This window comes from Cololabis saira, chromosome 4 (genome assembly GCF_033807715.1).
Source record: "Cololabis saira isolate AMF1-May2022 chromosome 4, fColSai1.1, whole genome shotgun sequence".
Lineage (NCBI taxonomy): Eukaryota > Metazoa > Chordata > Actinopteri > Beloniformes > Belonidae > Cololabis > Cololabis saira.
This window is the reverse complement of record NC_084590.1, coordinates 34,600,769-34,617,096: the sequence shown is the minus strand read 5'-3', so window position 1 is coordinate 34,617,096 and position 16,328 is coordinate 34,600,769. Positions and strand designations below refer to the sequence as shown.

The following is a 16,328-nucleotide window of genomic DNA, read 5'->3' as shown; positions in this document are numbered from 1 at the left end:
ACTGCACACTGGAACAAGAAAAGTCTATGGGCATTGTGATAGCACAAATTCTTAGATAAGAGGGTTATTGGTTTATCAGGAAGAAGTGACTCCATTACACCACAACCGAGATATCCCAGCCTTCTTCAGTAAAAGCCGTGCAGCAATTACCGGCTCTGAATCCAGTGTACTCCACAACTGGAACAAGCCTTTTACAACAGGAAATACCAGTTACTAGCCTTGTCAGTCAAACTACTGAACAACTCAGTTGTGTTTTTCAATAAGCAATGAAGCTTTTAAAATGAGCAATTTTCTCTGAGCTCTTTTTACGTCCCATGTGAGACCTGGGAATAAACCTTTGTCTAAAGCTGGTCAGCACATAAGATGTCCTCCAATGAATGCTAACAACGCAGTTACAATGGTGGAATTAGGTTGTTTTTTTAACCTCACAGCCATAACTTTGACTATATTCTAAGTCAGAGAAAGGCACAAAATAATGATCATATCAAAATGCCACACGATTTCACGACTCAGGAGTTTGGTACGTTAAGTAAAATTGTAATTTAAAAAAAAAAGCATATCTGATTCACCGTTTATGAGTTTGACATTTAACCATGTTAAGTCATATAAAAACAAGGGATTATCTGCATCATCATGCTGGTTTAATAGCCTGAAGTTAAATTAACATTCACCAACTCATTTCATATCGTGGCAGATAAAATCTCTGGACATCACAGACTTTAAAATGATGTAGACCACATGCTACATCCAGTTACATGACATTGAAGAACTCCACGAGACAGACGGCTTTTCGGACAGCATGCTCATGATGGTGACAGGAAAATGTTAAGCTTGATGATGGGATATGGAGGTCTACTGAGCAAAGAAATATGCAGGCGCTACATACGCAATGATAAACAGCCATTTCATCAGGTGCAATGGTTAAGTAAATGAAAGCAATCTACTGGAATAATTGTTGGGAAAAAAACAGTGATTCAAACCATCAATTTCAACATCTAGAGGAGCCTCTTTATTGTCCTCATTATCTCTGCAGAAGTCTTATTAAGGACATAAGGTGTGTTTGAATTCATCTGACTTCAGAGTAGTTCAGCCATTAATCCTCATTTACTGCTGAAATGAGAATAAATAGGCATGGCAAAAAGAGAAGACAGCTAAATACTAATTAAGAGACTTTTTTTTTTACAAAGCTAACTGTACAGTACAATGCACAGTAGAACCCACTGTGCACTGTACATGATTACATACAGCAGTTGGCTGCATATCACCACAGTGCTGTGAAAGAGTAGCAGCCCAATTAAAAACAAGCAAAGCAGCAGTCTGGAACGTCGCCACCTTGTCCACACATTCTGCACTACTTCTGCTCTAAATGAGCTGACAAGTATTGCTGTCATATCTGTGACAGGTGTTCGTTTTGAGACAAAAGGACAACGGACAACTGGAGAACTGAGCACACAAAACAGACTAACACTAACAAAACCGTTTCTCCGAGCAAAAGGGGACGAGAATATGTTGACAGGCCCTTTGGGACTTATCATCTTTTTCCAGGCCGTTGTTAGCTTCTTCTACAGACAATAATCCCCCCTCTTTTGTTTGACATAAACTGTAATGTCAGCGTGAAGAGGCTAACGCAGGAACGAATGAGACGTAAATCATATTTGGTATGCACAGGACCCTGACCGTGTTTTATCCGGCATGTGTCATCACGCTGATATCTTATGATTATGTATGTTTGTCTTGTGCCAATAACAGCTGAGCCTTTAAATCTTTCCATTGCGTCACACAAAACTGACTGGCATCTTGGTAAAGACAATCTTACATCACACGACAAACGGACCTCACAGGCGTGCTGTGCCATAGATAACAAGCCCATTGTGTCTGGAGAAACAATATTCTTTCTCCACTGGCATGCAACGCTTGAATCAGCCCGTTTCAGAGGCCCTGCCTCCTCCGCTGCCCCACAACTGTAATTACAGATTTTCTTAAACCACATCATTACTGATGATAATAATAATAATAATGATCACTAATTTCCTCTCCCGAGTCTTTAAAGTGTAATTCCAGTCTGAATTTTAGACAGCATTGCCATTAGATTGGATTCATGCTCTTTAAGAAGAAACTGTTACAAAAACGCTGAAATAAAACCCCTTTTATCAAATCAACTAGAAGCATTTATTTGCTTGTAGGTTTTATAATTAGCCCTATTTCTTCCCCCTGTATAGTTCAGAATATTCCCTGATAATCACAGCTTGAACTGTTGCATCAAGAAGAATTTTTAATATGTATTCAAATAAGCAAAACATTCATTATGTAGATAATGAAGAAAGCATGGATAAATACTTAATTTCCATTTTCAGTTATTAAAACAAAGCACTTATCTAAAAAGACTTGGAGCCAATGGATTCAAAGAACAGAACAAAATATCACGGTAAAGTTGATGAAAGTTTTTGAATATATTTAGCAATGTGTCTCTTTGATAGTCAAAAAAAACAACATAAAACAAAACTATCCGATAAGCACAGACTAGAATTTGAAATGTAACTCTAAGGAGGCAAATCTCTAACATTTCTGAACATATTCCTTTTATTCTTGTTTCATAAACGGTACTAGATTTTTCTGTTGTATCTTACAGTAATCCCCAATCCTCACACTGTGCTGCTCTTTGTTCAGAGTTACGGGACAAGGCTTCTGCCTGCTGATACTCTTGAGTGGGAGTTTATTCAGAGAGAATTAGCCTTTCCTCATTTTGACTCTTCAAACCCAAGCTAGAATGGACTACAGTCGAATGAAACGAGACAAAGATTCCTGTAGTGTTGTACAAACAATGAATCAGAGAATATTTTGGCTTTAACATCAATGGTTCTGATATTTTAGGGAATTTGAGCATGCGCGTGGTGCTGCATCGTTGGCAGTGGCATTAGCGGAGGCAAAAAAAAAGAAGACTGATAATAAGTAAAGATCAAGTATACATATATTTCATTAAAAAAGAGCTTTGTGAATGTTTTAAAAGAAACGAAATGCAGTGAACACATTTGTTAAACCAAAAGGTAACACAATGTGCTTTGGAGGGTGGTAGTTTATGTAAACACAAAGCTTGCTTATTTATCCCACATGGCAGCTTTTAATGATCTCTGAACAGACGTTCATCAAGGTTGTACTGATTGAAACGAGCATCAACAATAAACAGGTGCACGTTCTTTCTGATACTTGGTTTCTGCCCCCCCCCCCAACACTGCACAAAAGTTTGTTTATATTCTCATTTTATTGAGCACTGAACCATCCAACAAATCTCACAATGTTAATTGATGCACCACATAAAGCAGATGACTCAATTAACAGGTTTGTTGAAAGTACAGCTTATCGACCCGTACAGCAGCAATGGGAGATGAAATTGCTTTTTAACCAAACTATTCTCACTAATTCCCACATAGACTGTTGTGCAGCAGTCCCAGATAAACTTCCTATGAGATTAAGAGACGTACTAGGGATGACTTGCAGTCCTATGCAAAACTCAGTACCCCCTGTTTTAATGCCTTTTTTTGTGCAAAAACAGAAAAATAATCTGATCACAGTGGAGCTTAGCATTAGGCAAGTACAACCCTAGCTGAACAAAATGAAATGAACAGAAGTTAAACCAATAAAAGAAATTTCACTCTAATTTCAACACCCTCTGATGTGCTTTTAAAGGATTAAAGAGTACGTCGCAGCCAGGTGCTGCTAATCATCAGCCTTTAATGAACTGATCATCAGCAGTGAGCACACATCTGCTAAACTCCCCAGTTTACTGGTCTGGAGCTTTCGGGTGTCTGTTCCAAGAGGGAACGACATGAGCCAAAAATATTTGATAAGTGATTGAAGCCATTAATCTGGAAATGGTTGAAAAACCATTTTTTAACAATCCAGAGTTCAGTCTTCTACAGTAAGAAAAGTATTTAAAGCAATTGTTAAGCTAGCCAGGAGTGGATATCCCTCCAAATGTATCTCAGAGAAATGCAAAAAAAAGAAAAGAAAAGACGAGCGCTACATGTCATGTCCAACCGGAGATTGATAAGTGTTTAAAACAAGCAAACAAACTTGGAACTGAGTTTACTGAGTTTTGTAAAACTGTATCTGCACAAAGCCCCTCTGGAGCAGTGTTCAGAGATGCTTGGGGTCGAAGTAAAGGTACAAATACAAGCTACTCATTCATAGGGGTACTTAGTATTGCCCTCGCAATTATTTTTTTTTCTGGTTATTGGTTTCATTTTTGGAAAATAAATTATGGTCCAGTGGGGAAAAAGTTGATCATCTGAGGTTGCATTTCCCTAATTTTGAGAGATACTATTATTTTCAAATTTTTGCACAAGACCATAAGTTCTATATAAAAGGAAAACTATTCGTTATATAACAAACCCACGTGAACGCCTATAATGTTAACCACGTCTTCAATAAAACATGAAACCTTCTTACTAACTGGAGAGCCAAAGAACAGAAAATAAATTCAAATGAACTGCTAATTCATTCCATTACTCCGCATCGCACATCCGAGAGCACAGCACAGATCTGCGTCACAGATCTCTCCGTCCAATATGAAAATGTCACCTCAACATGTTAATGAAAACATGCTTCCTGTCAAATCCTGCAAAGGATTTCAGTTCACCGTGTTCAACCCAAATGAATGTCGGAACATTCGCCACACTCATCCTAGATGAAATACAGCTGTTGTGATGACCACAGATAGCATGACGGACGGACATCAGATGGACAAACAGAATGAGACAACCAAACAATTAGCAGCCATATTGTTGTGGATTTATCAAAGGCACATCACAAAAGTTATTACCCTTGATGGAAATCATATGTATAGATGAAATTCTGAGCAATTTGCATCTATATGATGAGCTGCTAATCATTTCTTTTAAAAAACAGCTGTGAAAAGATTACCGTGCATATTGAACACTACAGCACAAAACACACTACCACCACTGCACACCTCAGTGTCAAGTGACAAGTCATGCTGCAGCACACCACCAGATACACGTGGGGAATTTAATAAATAGATAATTCATATCTTAACGTTGTTTTTTTTTTATTATTTTGTTTTTGATATCAAGTAATCTGTATGCAAGCTGGTCAGACCTGCAGAGTCAATCTTCATACCAACCGTACAAGCTTTACTCTTTTATGAAACTGTGATGTGGAATGAGTCACTCCTCATCCATTATGACAGCTTTAAGACCAAAGGAAAAAAAAAAAGACAAGCCAAAGTGGCACTGACAGCAGTGGAAGTCCTGAGACACCAGCTGGGGGTTGTGTTCCCCCACTCGGGCTCTCATGGGAGCTCGACGCTGGATAACAGGGCTGGAGTGAAGGCTGGAACTCGCCGGTGCGTCCATGTGTGCCAGAGTAGCTACTGTACATGCTCGCTTGCCAAGAGAAAAACCACAGGCTCATGATGTGAGTCATATGGTGGTAGTGTGTTTTGTGCTTAAGAGCAAGGCTCCAATAAAAGTGTATCTTTCAAATATCTCACAGACTTGACAGGTGGCTATAAAATGTCTCATTTGCATAGACAACATTTGCTGGAGTCTGCCTGAATTTTTAGCAGCTGCAGTGGATTTCAATAGCAACCAGAATCTGCAGTAAACCTCCTCTCAACTTCTGGGCTCTATGATCAATGTTTCAATATTTTTAGTGTTGTCTGCACAGAGGTAAGCTGATGTTCAAAGGATAGACTTTTAAGTGGAGCACTTTTACCCTCAATTTACAAGCAATACCGACATAAATGTTAGCCAGTCTACAGTATTATGGAGATGATAGACAGACTGAGCTGGCTCGAGTCCAGGCATACCTCATGCTGTGATGGAGAGTTTGAAACGATCAGGTAAAAGCGACACAGAAATGGCGTTTCCATTTTATTGCATCATTAAGCAAATATTTTTATCTGATCTTGTGAAATGAGCTCTACGCTCTTTCTATCACAAGATCAGTGACGTTTTCAGGCCATGTTTGGAAATCATGCAGCAGTCAAATTGATTTCAAGAACCCTGAAGAGATCATTTCTTGGGTTTTTTTTTTTCAAAAAGCAGCTGGGAAATTTTCAACAAAAGGATGGTTTGATTTCAGTAGGAGATTTTGTCATTTCTGAAAGCGCACTATAAACACTACTCCCGTACATTTCTGTGCCACGCAGATTTCATACCTGATAGATCCTGTTTAGATGTGCCTGTAGGGAGAAAATGTAGCGCATGTAATGGATTGGCTCCAAAGTTTCTCTATGAACTGAAATATATCTCATGAGGACTATCCTCCTTATTACCTCTCAACTGTAGAAAAACAATGAGAGCTCGAAGAACCAGACCATGTGAGAAATAGATGCATGAGAATACAGTCACGTATTCATTGGTTTTGATGGTTTGCACATGGAGATATTACAAAAGGGAACACTGAGGAATTCATGATTTAATGAAAGGTAAAGAGCTGGTTCTCAACCACAAACAAATCTGAAAAATGGAAGCAAAGTATTCAGTGATCTTATAACAATTATAACAAAAAAAAAACATGTTTCAATCACTGGCATGAACAGAATAATGGAAATAGTGATTGAAAATACTAAACAAACACTTGATATATCAAGTGCTCATTTTAGAAAACGGAATAAGAAGCTGAAAGGGGTCAATTGCTTTAAGTTTGTTTTGAGTTTTTTTAGTCAGGAAATTTGGGGATTGTAATTTTGGAGCTGTCTTTCTTCATATCAGAGTAAGCCTATGACTTTCACTCGGATAATTACATGCGATCCGCTGGGCCATCTTGAAGCCACTGCTAATTTCAAGTCAATAATCAGCAGTTTATATACCTTGTTGAAGTCACTTCACAGTGAAATTGCATGAGTCCCCCACCTGTACTGAATCAATACACCTGAAAGTAGGCTAAAGGTTTTCAATTCCTCTCCTTGAAACACCTGTGTCCTGCAGGTCTGTTTTCATCCCCGGTGGCTACGGTTCATTCTGTCCCAATTTCACATACCAATGCCTCATAAAAAAAATAAACTAAAAAGGAACTGAACGAGGGATGTGCTTTTCCTATTTTGTTCAAAGCAACGGAGAAGATGCACAGGAGAACAGGTGTTGCAAATTCCCTAAGAAATATGTTTTTATGGATAATTTTCTCTTCTTATTATTGGCATAATATATTTCTTTTACTTCAGATTGGTTTTTATGTGTAATTTGGGACTATCTAAATAAAATATTGGGTACATTGGTAACATAAAGTAGGTTGTAACAGCTTGCTTCCAGCCAAGCGTGGTCCGTTCTAGCAGGTGAAACGCATGCAGCACACGGGCCGTAAAAGGACCAGAATTTGGAACCTCTGATACCCAGATATATGGCCGTCACCGTCACCCACACTTCCTTTAGTTTTACCTGCTCTCCCTCGTTGAAGACGTGCTCACCATAGCTCCAGCTGATGGTGGGGGTGGGGTCTCCTGATGCCTCGCATGTCAGTGTTACCTGCTCCTCCATCTCTGAAGTGGTCAGGTTTACAATGTAAGTGATTTTGGGTTTAACTGTTAAGAAAAATAGATAAATAAATAAATAATAGTAATTCAACATTAATTCTCTAGCATAACAAGACAGCCAGCCAGGTACAAAACACAAAGAGAGACTCCATGGATTTGGGATGGTTTCAAAGGGAGCATGAGCATTAGCAGTTGACAGGTGGCAGGGATTTTTATTGCAGCAAAAGGTTTTCCACTGCAAGAAGTGGTTAGGTTGTGATAACCACACCTGGATCCAAAAGTAATTAGCATAATAATCAATTTAGTCTACTTGAAGGGAAAAGGCTTCATTTTTGTTTACTTTTGGAGGAACTGTCAAGTTAGGGTGCGCCAGAGACGACCTAGAAACACAGCAGGGTGCATCAATAGTAAGACAAGCTGGTTGATGCAAATGCGAAGTGCTACTTCAGAGGTGAAAAGCTCAGTATTACACTGTACTCTTTTTATTCCACTCTATGAAAGACAGTTGCAAGGATTAAAGTGTGCAGTTCATGAGCTGAAAACCTCCTCACTATATCGAATATGTAACATTCTGCTCATAAAAGCAGGGCAACTTTGGGCAACACAAACTAATGAATATCCCACAACAGTTCTCACAGTTTTCATATTTTCTGCAGTTATTTAGCGCTCCAGCTATCTACTTTTCTGGTTTTACCACTCTTCATTTAAATTCTCTGATATTAAAAACCTTTTCTTGAAATCACATTCTTACTTTACTTTTTATAACACTCAATATGCAAGTCTCATAAGATTATATTCTGCATATTGCAATGAATAAAACCATGAATGAATAATTGAAAATTCTTTTCTTTAAAAAAAAAAACAATCACACATGGAACCTAGATTATCTCGTAGCTATTTTTTGTATTTTGGTGTTTTGCTTTACAAATCTTTTACATGCATATTTATGTGTTACTTTTGATTGTAGTAATTTCAGTTACCAAGACAAACAAATACTATCAAGACCAAGTGAAATGCTTTGTCTTGTGCAGCTATGTTATTATACAAAATGTAAATATGCTATCAAAATTTTAATTGCCAGTACTTTGTAAAAAGAAAAGAAAAGAGATGAGATGAGATGAGCAAAAAGTAAATAATGACAGTGAAAATCCACTTTGCAGAAAGGGATGTTTACAAAGAAACACTTTATTCCAGCCTTGTTTACTTTGATGTAAGGCAACCGCAGCTTTGTGAGAGTGAGGAAGTCTTGGCGGTAACGAGGTAAACAATACGTTTTGACAGATGTCTGGAGTAATTTTCTAATTATTGTTTTGTCTGAAGAAACAGGGACTCGCCACTTCTGTTAAGTAAAATAAACAACACCAGCCAAGTAATTGCAAATTAAACAAACATAATCATATATCTTCATATTAGGATTTGAACTGAACATATAATTGATGTGATGTGATAATATAAAGGCAAGAACAACCTACTGGGCACAAACAAAGACAACAACTTCAAAGAGTTCAGCAGAGCTCATCCCACTTGTCCAGTTCTTCCAAATGTTAAGCTGTATTCCGACATAAAACCATCACAACCCACACCAAAACAACACCTTATTCTTGTCCGCTTTAGAACAGACACGAAACCATACAATTGTTCTTCCCCCACATATATGTTCATATCCCTCATTCCCACTCACTTGGAACACTAAACAGTGCTACTAGTTGGTGTCTGTTGCTTATATCCGTCTTACCGAACACTCTGAGGCTGAGCTCCTGATCAGCCTCTCCAGCTTTGTTCTTGGCAATGCAGGTGTATTCTCCTTCATCCAGTTTGGTAATATCCATTATTGTCATTTCCGAACCATCTTCGTTAAAGCCGTACTTGTCCCCTGCGTCGAGGTTGACCCCATTCCTGCAACATTCAAGTGTTAGATGCTACATCAATCAATCCAAACACCGACTTCCGCCTCTTTGTGGTGGAAATCAAGGCCCTGGAGTCTCTAGAAAATATGCACTACGTGTTAGGTCCCTGAGGGATAACGTGAGGAAGGTCAACAGATGATGTACAAAAGAAGTCATAGAAAAAAATGTGAAAGTTGAAAGCTTTTTTTGTTAAGTGAAAGTGGTTTCTTTTGACACCCTTTTGACATCTCATTTTTAAAATCAGTTTTACCAAAAAAGTCAAATTTATTTAGATTTTTCTACAGTGGAGTAAAAAGTCTCAGCATTGTTCGCCTTGTAAAAGAGATCATGTTTTCAGGCTTCCGTGTTTTAGAGATGCTTTGAGCAGGCTGGTGCACTCTAACTGCATTAATATGAAACTGAAATCTAGAAGAAGCAAAGCGCTGAGAGCCAAAGCCAGCAGCAGTGCCTGGGCTGTTTGAACTTTGTGACCCCTGATATAAGTTGTCTGCAGTGTTAACTGCTGCCCTGGAAACAAGATGAATAGGAACAGCTTAACAAAGCAAGAGCCTATCAATGGATGTATTCAGATACAGAGATAATGTGGCCACTGTGGATATGTTGTTCCTCGGATTTCACAGTTTAACTTTGATACCATGTAATTAAGCAAGTGTCCTATTACAATGAATAAATTAGAGAAAAAAATGTCTCTAATAACCCAGAATGTTTTGTCTATATAGTCAGCAGTGAACTGACTATTTGGCTCCCAGGTTGACTGAAGTATCCTGGCGCACAGAACAAATAGAAATTTGGGGTTGGTCATGTGTGACGCTTCTGACAGTGTTTAAATTTGAGGATTGAAACAGGCCCCTAAAAAGGCTAACAGATAAACAAATCTAATACACTTGATTTTGACAAGCTCTGGGAAAAGAAATTCAGCGCAGTAGAGCGTGAGAATCGTGTTTATTTCTGACGACAAACTAAACCAGCGGGCTACGACATTTGCTTTTCAGCTGCAAAAGTGTGTCCACTTTTACTGCACGCACGCGCGCGCACACGCACACACACACACACACACACACACACACACACACACACACACACACACACACACACACACACACACACACACACACACACACACACACACACACACACACATCTGTAATATTGTTTGTGTAATAGTGTCAATATTACAAAAATATGTTTTTACACCTACAAGCAATCTATATTATATTATATAAATTTCTCATGCAATCCTGCTCCATGATGGAAAACGAGCCACATGAAACAGATACACAAAAGGCTGCAAACAAGTTTATACTTAATTATTCATTCTTATGCTTCTGTGAAACAAGCCACTTGATAAACCTGGAAGAAAATCTTAAGATGCAGAAGCAATGCAGAAGCAATGCTTGCTTATTTACAAGATGATACTAACTGATGTTTTGACGATACACTTAGAGCCCACACTGCTCATTATTTTTGACTAGTCCTGCCTCATTAGTCTGATGCTGCCAGCTTTTACCTCCGCTGATGCTGTGTGTCAACAGCTACTTGTGTTTGCAAAGCCTGGTGCCACCAAGCGAAACCAGAGCTCCCAGTCACATTACTGTAGAGTAACAATACAGTTCCTTTTTTTTGTCAAAACATTTTTCTGTATGTCACTTCCATCATTAGTTCGATTCAGACTGAAATATCTTAACCTGTGTACTCATTCGGAATACATTTCTTTTTTTTTGTTCCATTTAGTTCAGTCTGAAATATCATTACACAGGTTAAATGGATTGCTCTGAAACTTCATAGACTCATTGCTACGACATGCAGCTGTGCTAACCCTTATCACCTGGTTAAATAATAAGTCAAAATCTCTGGTTTTGTGCCCTTTTGAAAGCCAGTATGGCACATAATCCACAGTAAAATCTACTCTTCAAATGGAACAATAATAAAAGTATTATCAGACTGAGGCTTATGTTCTTAAGGTTAACCATTAGCTGCCTCACTGTTGCTTAACCACTGAGGACAGTGCGATGGCATTGGTAAGTGCTACTGAAGCTTTTTATGTTGCTTGCTGTGAGCTTTACCTTGTCCAGGTGACCATGGGTTCAGGATAGCCATCAACAGCACACGTCAGGACGGCAGGCTGCCCCACATCTGCAGTGGAATTAACTTCCGCCTGCCAAATTCGGATGGTTGGGAGCACTGAGACATAAAGAGTCATGCATGAATCCAAAATATAGAAACACATAGGTTTACAGTCAAATAGATAAATATTAATTATAAGGTGTTGAACAAGACTACCCAAGAAGTGGTAACAGAAACAAAGAGAGGGAACAAGCTGTAATAACACATTCAGAGGACTAATCTTAAGCAAGCTAATTTCTTAGGCTCAGAAGTTGCAAGAAACAGACTTCATTAGCACGGAATGTCTTTGATAAACGGTTGCTCTTGGAAACGCTGATCATGTTCACCTCCCAGGACCTACAGCTCACTTAAGCGTCATAGGGCACCTGCTGCACAAAAGGAGGCTCCCAGCAACAAAAAGGAAGGAGGAACAGTTTTAAGAAGAGGGGGCTGCTAACCGTTTACAACGACCTTGATGACACGTAGATCAATCTCGCCGCGGGCCATCAAGCGACCCTCACATGTGTACAACCCCTCATCCGTCTTCTTTATGCCTCGGATCTGAAGGTGATTGTTGCTTAGTACCTTAAACCGAACTGAAAGGAAGCAAAAGATAAATTAAACGCCAGCTGCATTTATTTGGCATGTTTACAACGTTGCGTTGTTGTGTTAACAAGTCGACAAACCGGCACATATCTTACTAACTGATGTGTCTGCATTGTTATGAAAAGCATATGGGCTTTAAAAGTGACGATTTACGGTAAAAAGGACAAAATAAATGCAATACAGGAAGCTAATACTAATGTGAGTCTGCATGAAAAGAAAGAAGAGTTTTAGATTAAAACTAAAGGGTCATTTAAGGCAAAAATGAGAAAAATAGGATTAATGCAATTGCCAGTCTCAAATATGCGCATGAATTAAATACACACTAATAAGTTACACGCTTGAGAGACAATTCCCAAATGATAGCTATAAGTATTTCTTCTAGAAAAATAAACCATACATAAGCTGGACTGTAAGAAGTTTCACTCTACACATCTTGAGAAACTATGTAATTTGCAGCCCAAAGAGAAGTTTAAAGATTGTTGTTTGTTTTTTTTTGCCACCAACAGTTCCAACAGTTTGTTACTTCTTAACTTATGTAATAGTTATATGAATGATTAATTAACAAAAGAAACACAGGCTGTAAAGGTTGGTAGCTCTTGTAACAGATGCAGAACTTTAACAGTATCGTATGGATTTATTTTACTTGTATTATTTTTATTTTTTTTTTAAATACAATTGTGTGGCTTTAAACACCACAGGTAATGCAAATAGGACTACGGTCATGATTTACTGGACTAAACAAGGACTCTTATTCTTCCTGTCCCTTCCCATAATGTGTGTGATAAGAAGAATAAAACATGAATACATTACTCTACCAGATGACAGTTTAGTCTTGTAATACATGCACAATAGCAAATGTTTATTCATAAATATAGGATGTATATGGAGACTTAGAAGGTATTCAACACCTGTGTCGTTGGAAAAAAAAGAAAAGAAAAGAAAAAAAAAACAGATAACAAAAGCCCTCCGTGGCGTGGCTTACAACGATATGGTATGAGGCTTTTGCTGAAAGCCCCTGGAAGTTGCAGCGTAAGCCAGACGTTTGCTCTCTTCAGTCTAACCAATTCCTCTGCTGTAACACAACATTTTATTTATTTTATATATATGTGTATGTGCTGGTTATCTAAACCTGCAGACAATATCAACTTGTCCAGTCCAGTTTCCGACTGATCTCAATCAGTTTGGAGTCTTGCATGCTGCGGCATAGGCATTCTTGACCTTGATATATTGTGAATTGTTTCATTCTTCATTCTATATTTTTCTTTTAATATTATTACTTCATTGTTGCATGACACTTCAATTAATAATGTCCTTAATTAATCTTAAATCAGATATTTCTATTTTCTCAAGCTCATTACAAAATAGCACTCCTTTTAAAACCCTGAGGCAAAGAAAATAACACTTAAAGGTAACCTGAACTCCTTCAGTTTGAGGATGAAATGCAAGCCGAATACATAAAATCTTGTAATAATCCAAAACATTATCACAAACCACACATGAGCGCATGTTATTATATTTCGGTGGGAAATACCAACACTATCATTATTATGTTGCTCAGTATCAAAGGAAAATAACAGAGTCCGTTGCGTTATCAAATCCAAGGCCAAATTAATTCCTCCTTTCAAAGCTCAAGCTAAACCCTGGAGAAGAAAGGCTGGAGCAGCAGCGTATGAGCAATTTCAAGTTGCTAACATCACTATATCTGCATTTTCTGATAAAAAGCTCTGTCTTTCAGTTATTATCTGTGCTTTCAAATATTTCCACTTCGTTGACTATAATCTATTTTAGCAGTGAATATTTTCCTAATTATATCAAGTGGCCCTGCCATAATGGTACAACTCATAGTTACATTTTTTATCATTTTTTTAGGCTATATATGCTAACAATGGCAAAGAAAAAATGAACTGTTGTATTATATCCAGTCATTTAATACTTTTTGGGTAATTAGACTTAATAATCTTCCTTTGGAAGAAAAGATGGCAGCCAACTTTCAAATGAAAGGAAAAAGTACTTTAAATTTCACAGAAATCTCACCATCTTTTTCCATCTGTATTTTGGAGCCTTTATATTTCCAGAGGACAGTCGGTGGAGGTGAGCTGATGACATCACAAACTATGTTGGCGTTGTCCCCTTCAGTAAACTCTTGAGGGGAGGGTGCATTTGTGAAAGTGATTTTTTCTGTAAGAAAATAAAAAACACATGTTCACATTTCTGTAAAAATGGCTGGCAGATTGGGATACACAGTATTAAAGTACAATATACAGTAGTTCAATGTTTTTTATTGTTGTTTTTTTTTGTTCCCTTTTACTTTCAGAGTCTAACACTTCCTGAACAGTTTCTTTGTACATTGTACAAGTGATTCAGACACTGCAGTAGTCCCTAAGGGCACTATAAATACTGTAAAACCATGTCCATATCTACAGACTGTGGCACACTGTAGAAGTGCGATGGTCAAGGCAGATTTTGGGCTGCACTAGTTAGCTGCAGAGAGACCCCATAGACACTTGCAGACTGCTGCAGTCCACCTTATATAAGAGACAACGGCCTTGTCCATGGGCGGAGGTGGAAAAAAAAGGGGCGTAACACTGCACTACATATGAAAAGTGCTGCTGCTCCTACTTTATTACAGATGGCAGGACTTGGAATGTGCCTCACCGCTATAACAAAGGTAATAGCTACTTAAAACGAGCGTGGGAGTTTTAATGTGTGATATTGCTGCAAATCAGTTCTATAAGGTTCGTCACGCTTAGAAATAGCTATATTTTCCTTAATAAAACACATTTTTACAAGTTGTTCCAGTTTGTGAGCCAAACTGCAAAACTGAAAAGAAGTGCAGCCTTCTTCTTCGTAAGAGATTATAGAAAATACTGTGCATTGCTTACATGGATGACCAGCTTTCGTAACAACCTTGAAGTAGCCACAGAAATAACAGAAAACGTTTGTTGAGAAAAGAATTTCTTGTCGTTTGACGTTTGCTGATGCTTTGCATTCACGGAAAATAAAAGCCATTACTCACAACAAATGTACAACAGACAGGATCATTAAACAGCTCTCTAATGGTCTTCCGACCATTTATTGAACTAAAGAAAAGTCCTCACTTGAATAGAGGAAGAGTAATGTGTTGCCCTTGAGCAGTCAATAAAATACTACGAGCTCAAAACAGAATCATTTATTCCTTCCATATTCATATGACTGTAACTTTATGTGCGCCACATGGAGTGAAACAAATACTCACGGAAGATCTCCACTTTGACGGTCGACTCCCCTTGCCGGTCTCCACTGGTGGCAACACACTTGTAGGTCCCAGCGTTTTCAGTCCCGGCTTTATAAAGTGTGAGGATGGAGGATGACTCATCATTACGAGTTACCGTTATATCTGGTCTGTTCGGCTCTATCCTGTCCCCATTTGGGCCAAACCAGTATATGTGCTTTGCAGAGCCTATAACTGAGAGCACAGAGGAGAGCAGGGCATAAGAAAACGCATTTCACATTTCTCAGGTAAACCACTGCCGACAGTTTGATTATGGAAAGTGGTACACGCTCTTGCATGCACATAAGAATGTTGTTTGTGCATTTTAATTGTTCACAACAAAGACCATAATGAGTGTTCAGAGCCTCATTTCAATTTGCAGTGGCAGGTATGATTTGTATAAGTCCTCCCTTGGGAGGCTCATAAGTCTTTTTAATAATGTGTCCCACCACTTTTATGCGGATGATATTCAACTCTGCTGTTCTTTTTATGAGTCAGAGATAGGTGAGTTGGCAAACTTGCTTCACTGGATGTCATGAAAAAGTGGTAATTCTAACAACTATCTTCAAATGAATGCCAAACTGAAACACTGATCATCGCCCCTGACAAGAAACTTCCTTTAATCAAACACCTCGGCTCTTTGAGCTCCTCTGCCCAGTTGAGCATCAGAAACCTACAGCTGTGATTTGATTTATTACTGCCCTTGGAGGGGCATTCGAGGGAAGTGATCAAAACCTGCTTTTATCATCTGAAGAACATTTCAAAACTGAAGAACGTTTCACTCACAGACTTGGAGATGAGTTTACATGCTTTTATTTCTTCTACATTAGACTGTTGTATCTCTCTTTTTTTTAAGCCATCTGGTTGGGCAGAATGAGGCAGCCAGGCCAAATTCTTTATTATTGTTTATTTATTATTAACCTGCACTTAATTGTAAAGCACTTTATGATTTTAAATTGCGAACGCGCTT

General features: G+C 38.3%; 1 protein-coding gene across 14 annotated transcripts in view; it reads right to left on the bottom strand.

The window, feature by feature from the left end:
• ncam1b (neural cell adhesion molecule 1b) overlaps positions 1-16,328 on the bottom strand; it is a 90,186-nt gene that overhangs the window by 24,063 nt on the left and 49,795 nt on the right. For 8 of the 14 annotated variants that reach the window (XM_061719564.1, XM_061719565.1, XM_061719576.1 and 5 more), the window contains exons 3-9: positions 15,344-15,553; positions 14,143-14,286; positions 11,961-12,098; positions 11,463-11,580; positions 9,228-9,388; positions 7,398-7,540; positions 6,179-6,202 (exon numbers count right to left, since the gene is read on the bottom strand). In XM_061719564.1, coding sequence (XP_061575548.1) covers positions 6,179-6,202; positions 7,398-7,540; positions 9,228-9,388; positions 11,463-11,580; positions 11,961-12,098; positions 14,143-14,286; positions 15,344-15,553 — 938 coding nt within the window. The remainder of the gene's footprint in view (positions 1-6,178; positions 6,203-7,397; positions 7,541-9,227; positions 9,389-11,462; positions 11,581-11,960; positions 12,099-14,142; positions 14,287-15,343; positions 15,554-16,328) is intronic. The other 6 variants (XM_061719567.1, XM_061719578.1, XM_061719572.1 and 3 more) reach the window with 1 other exon arrangement.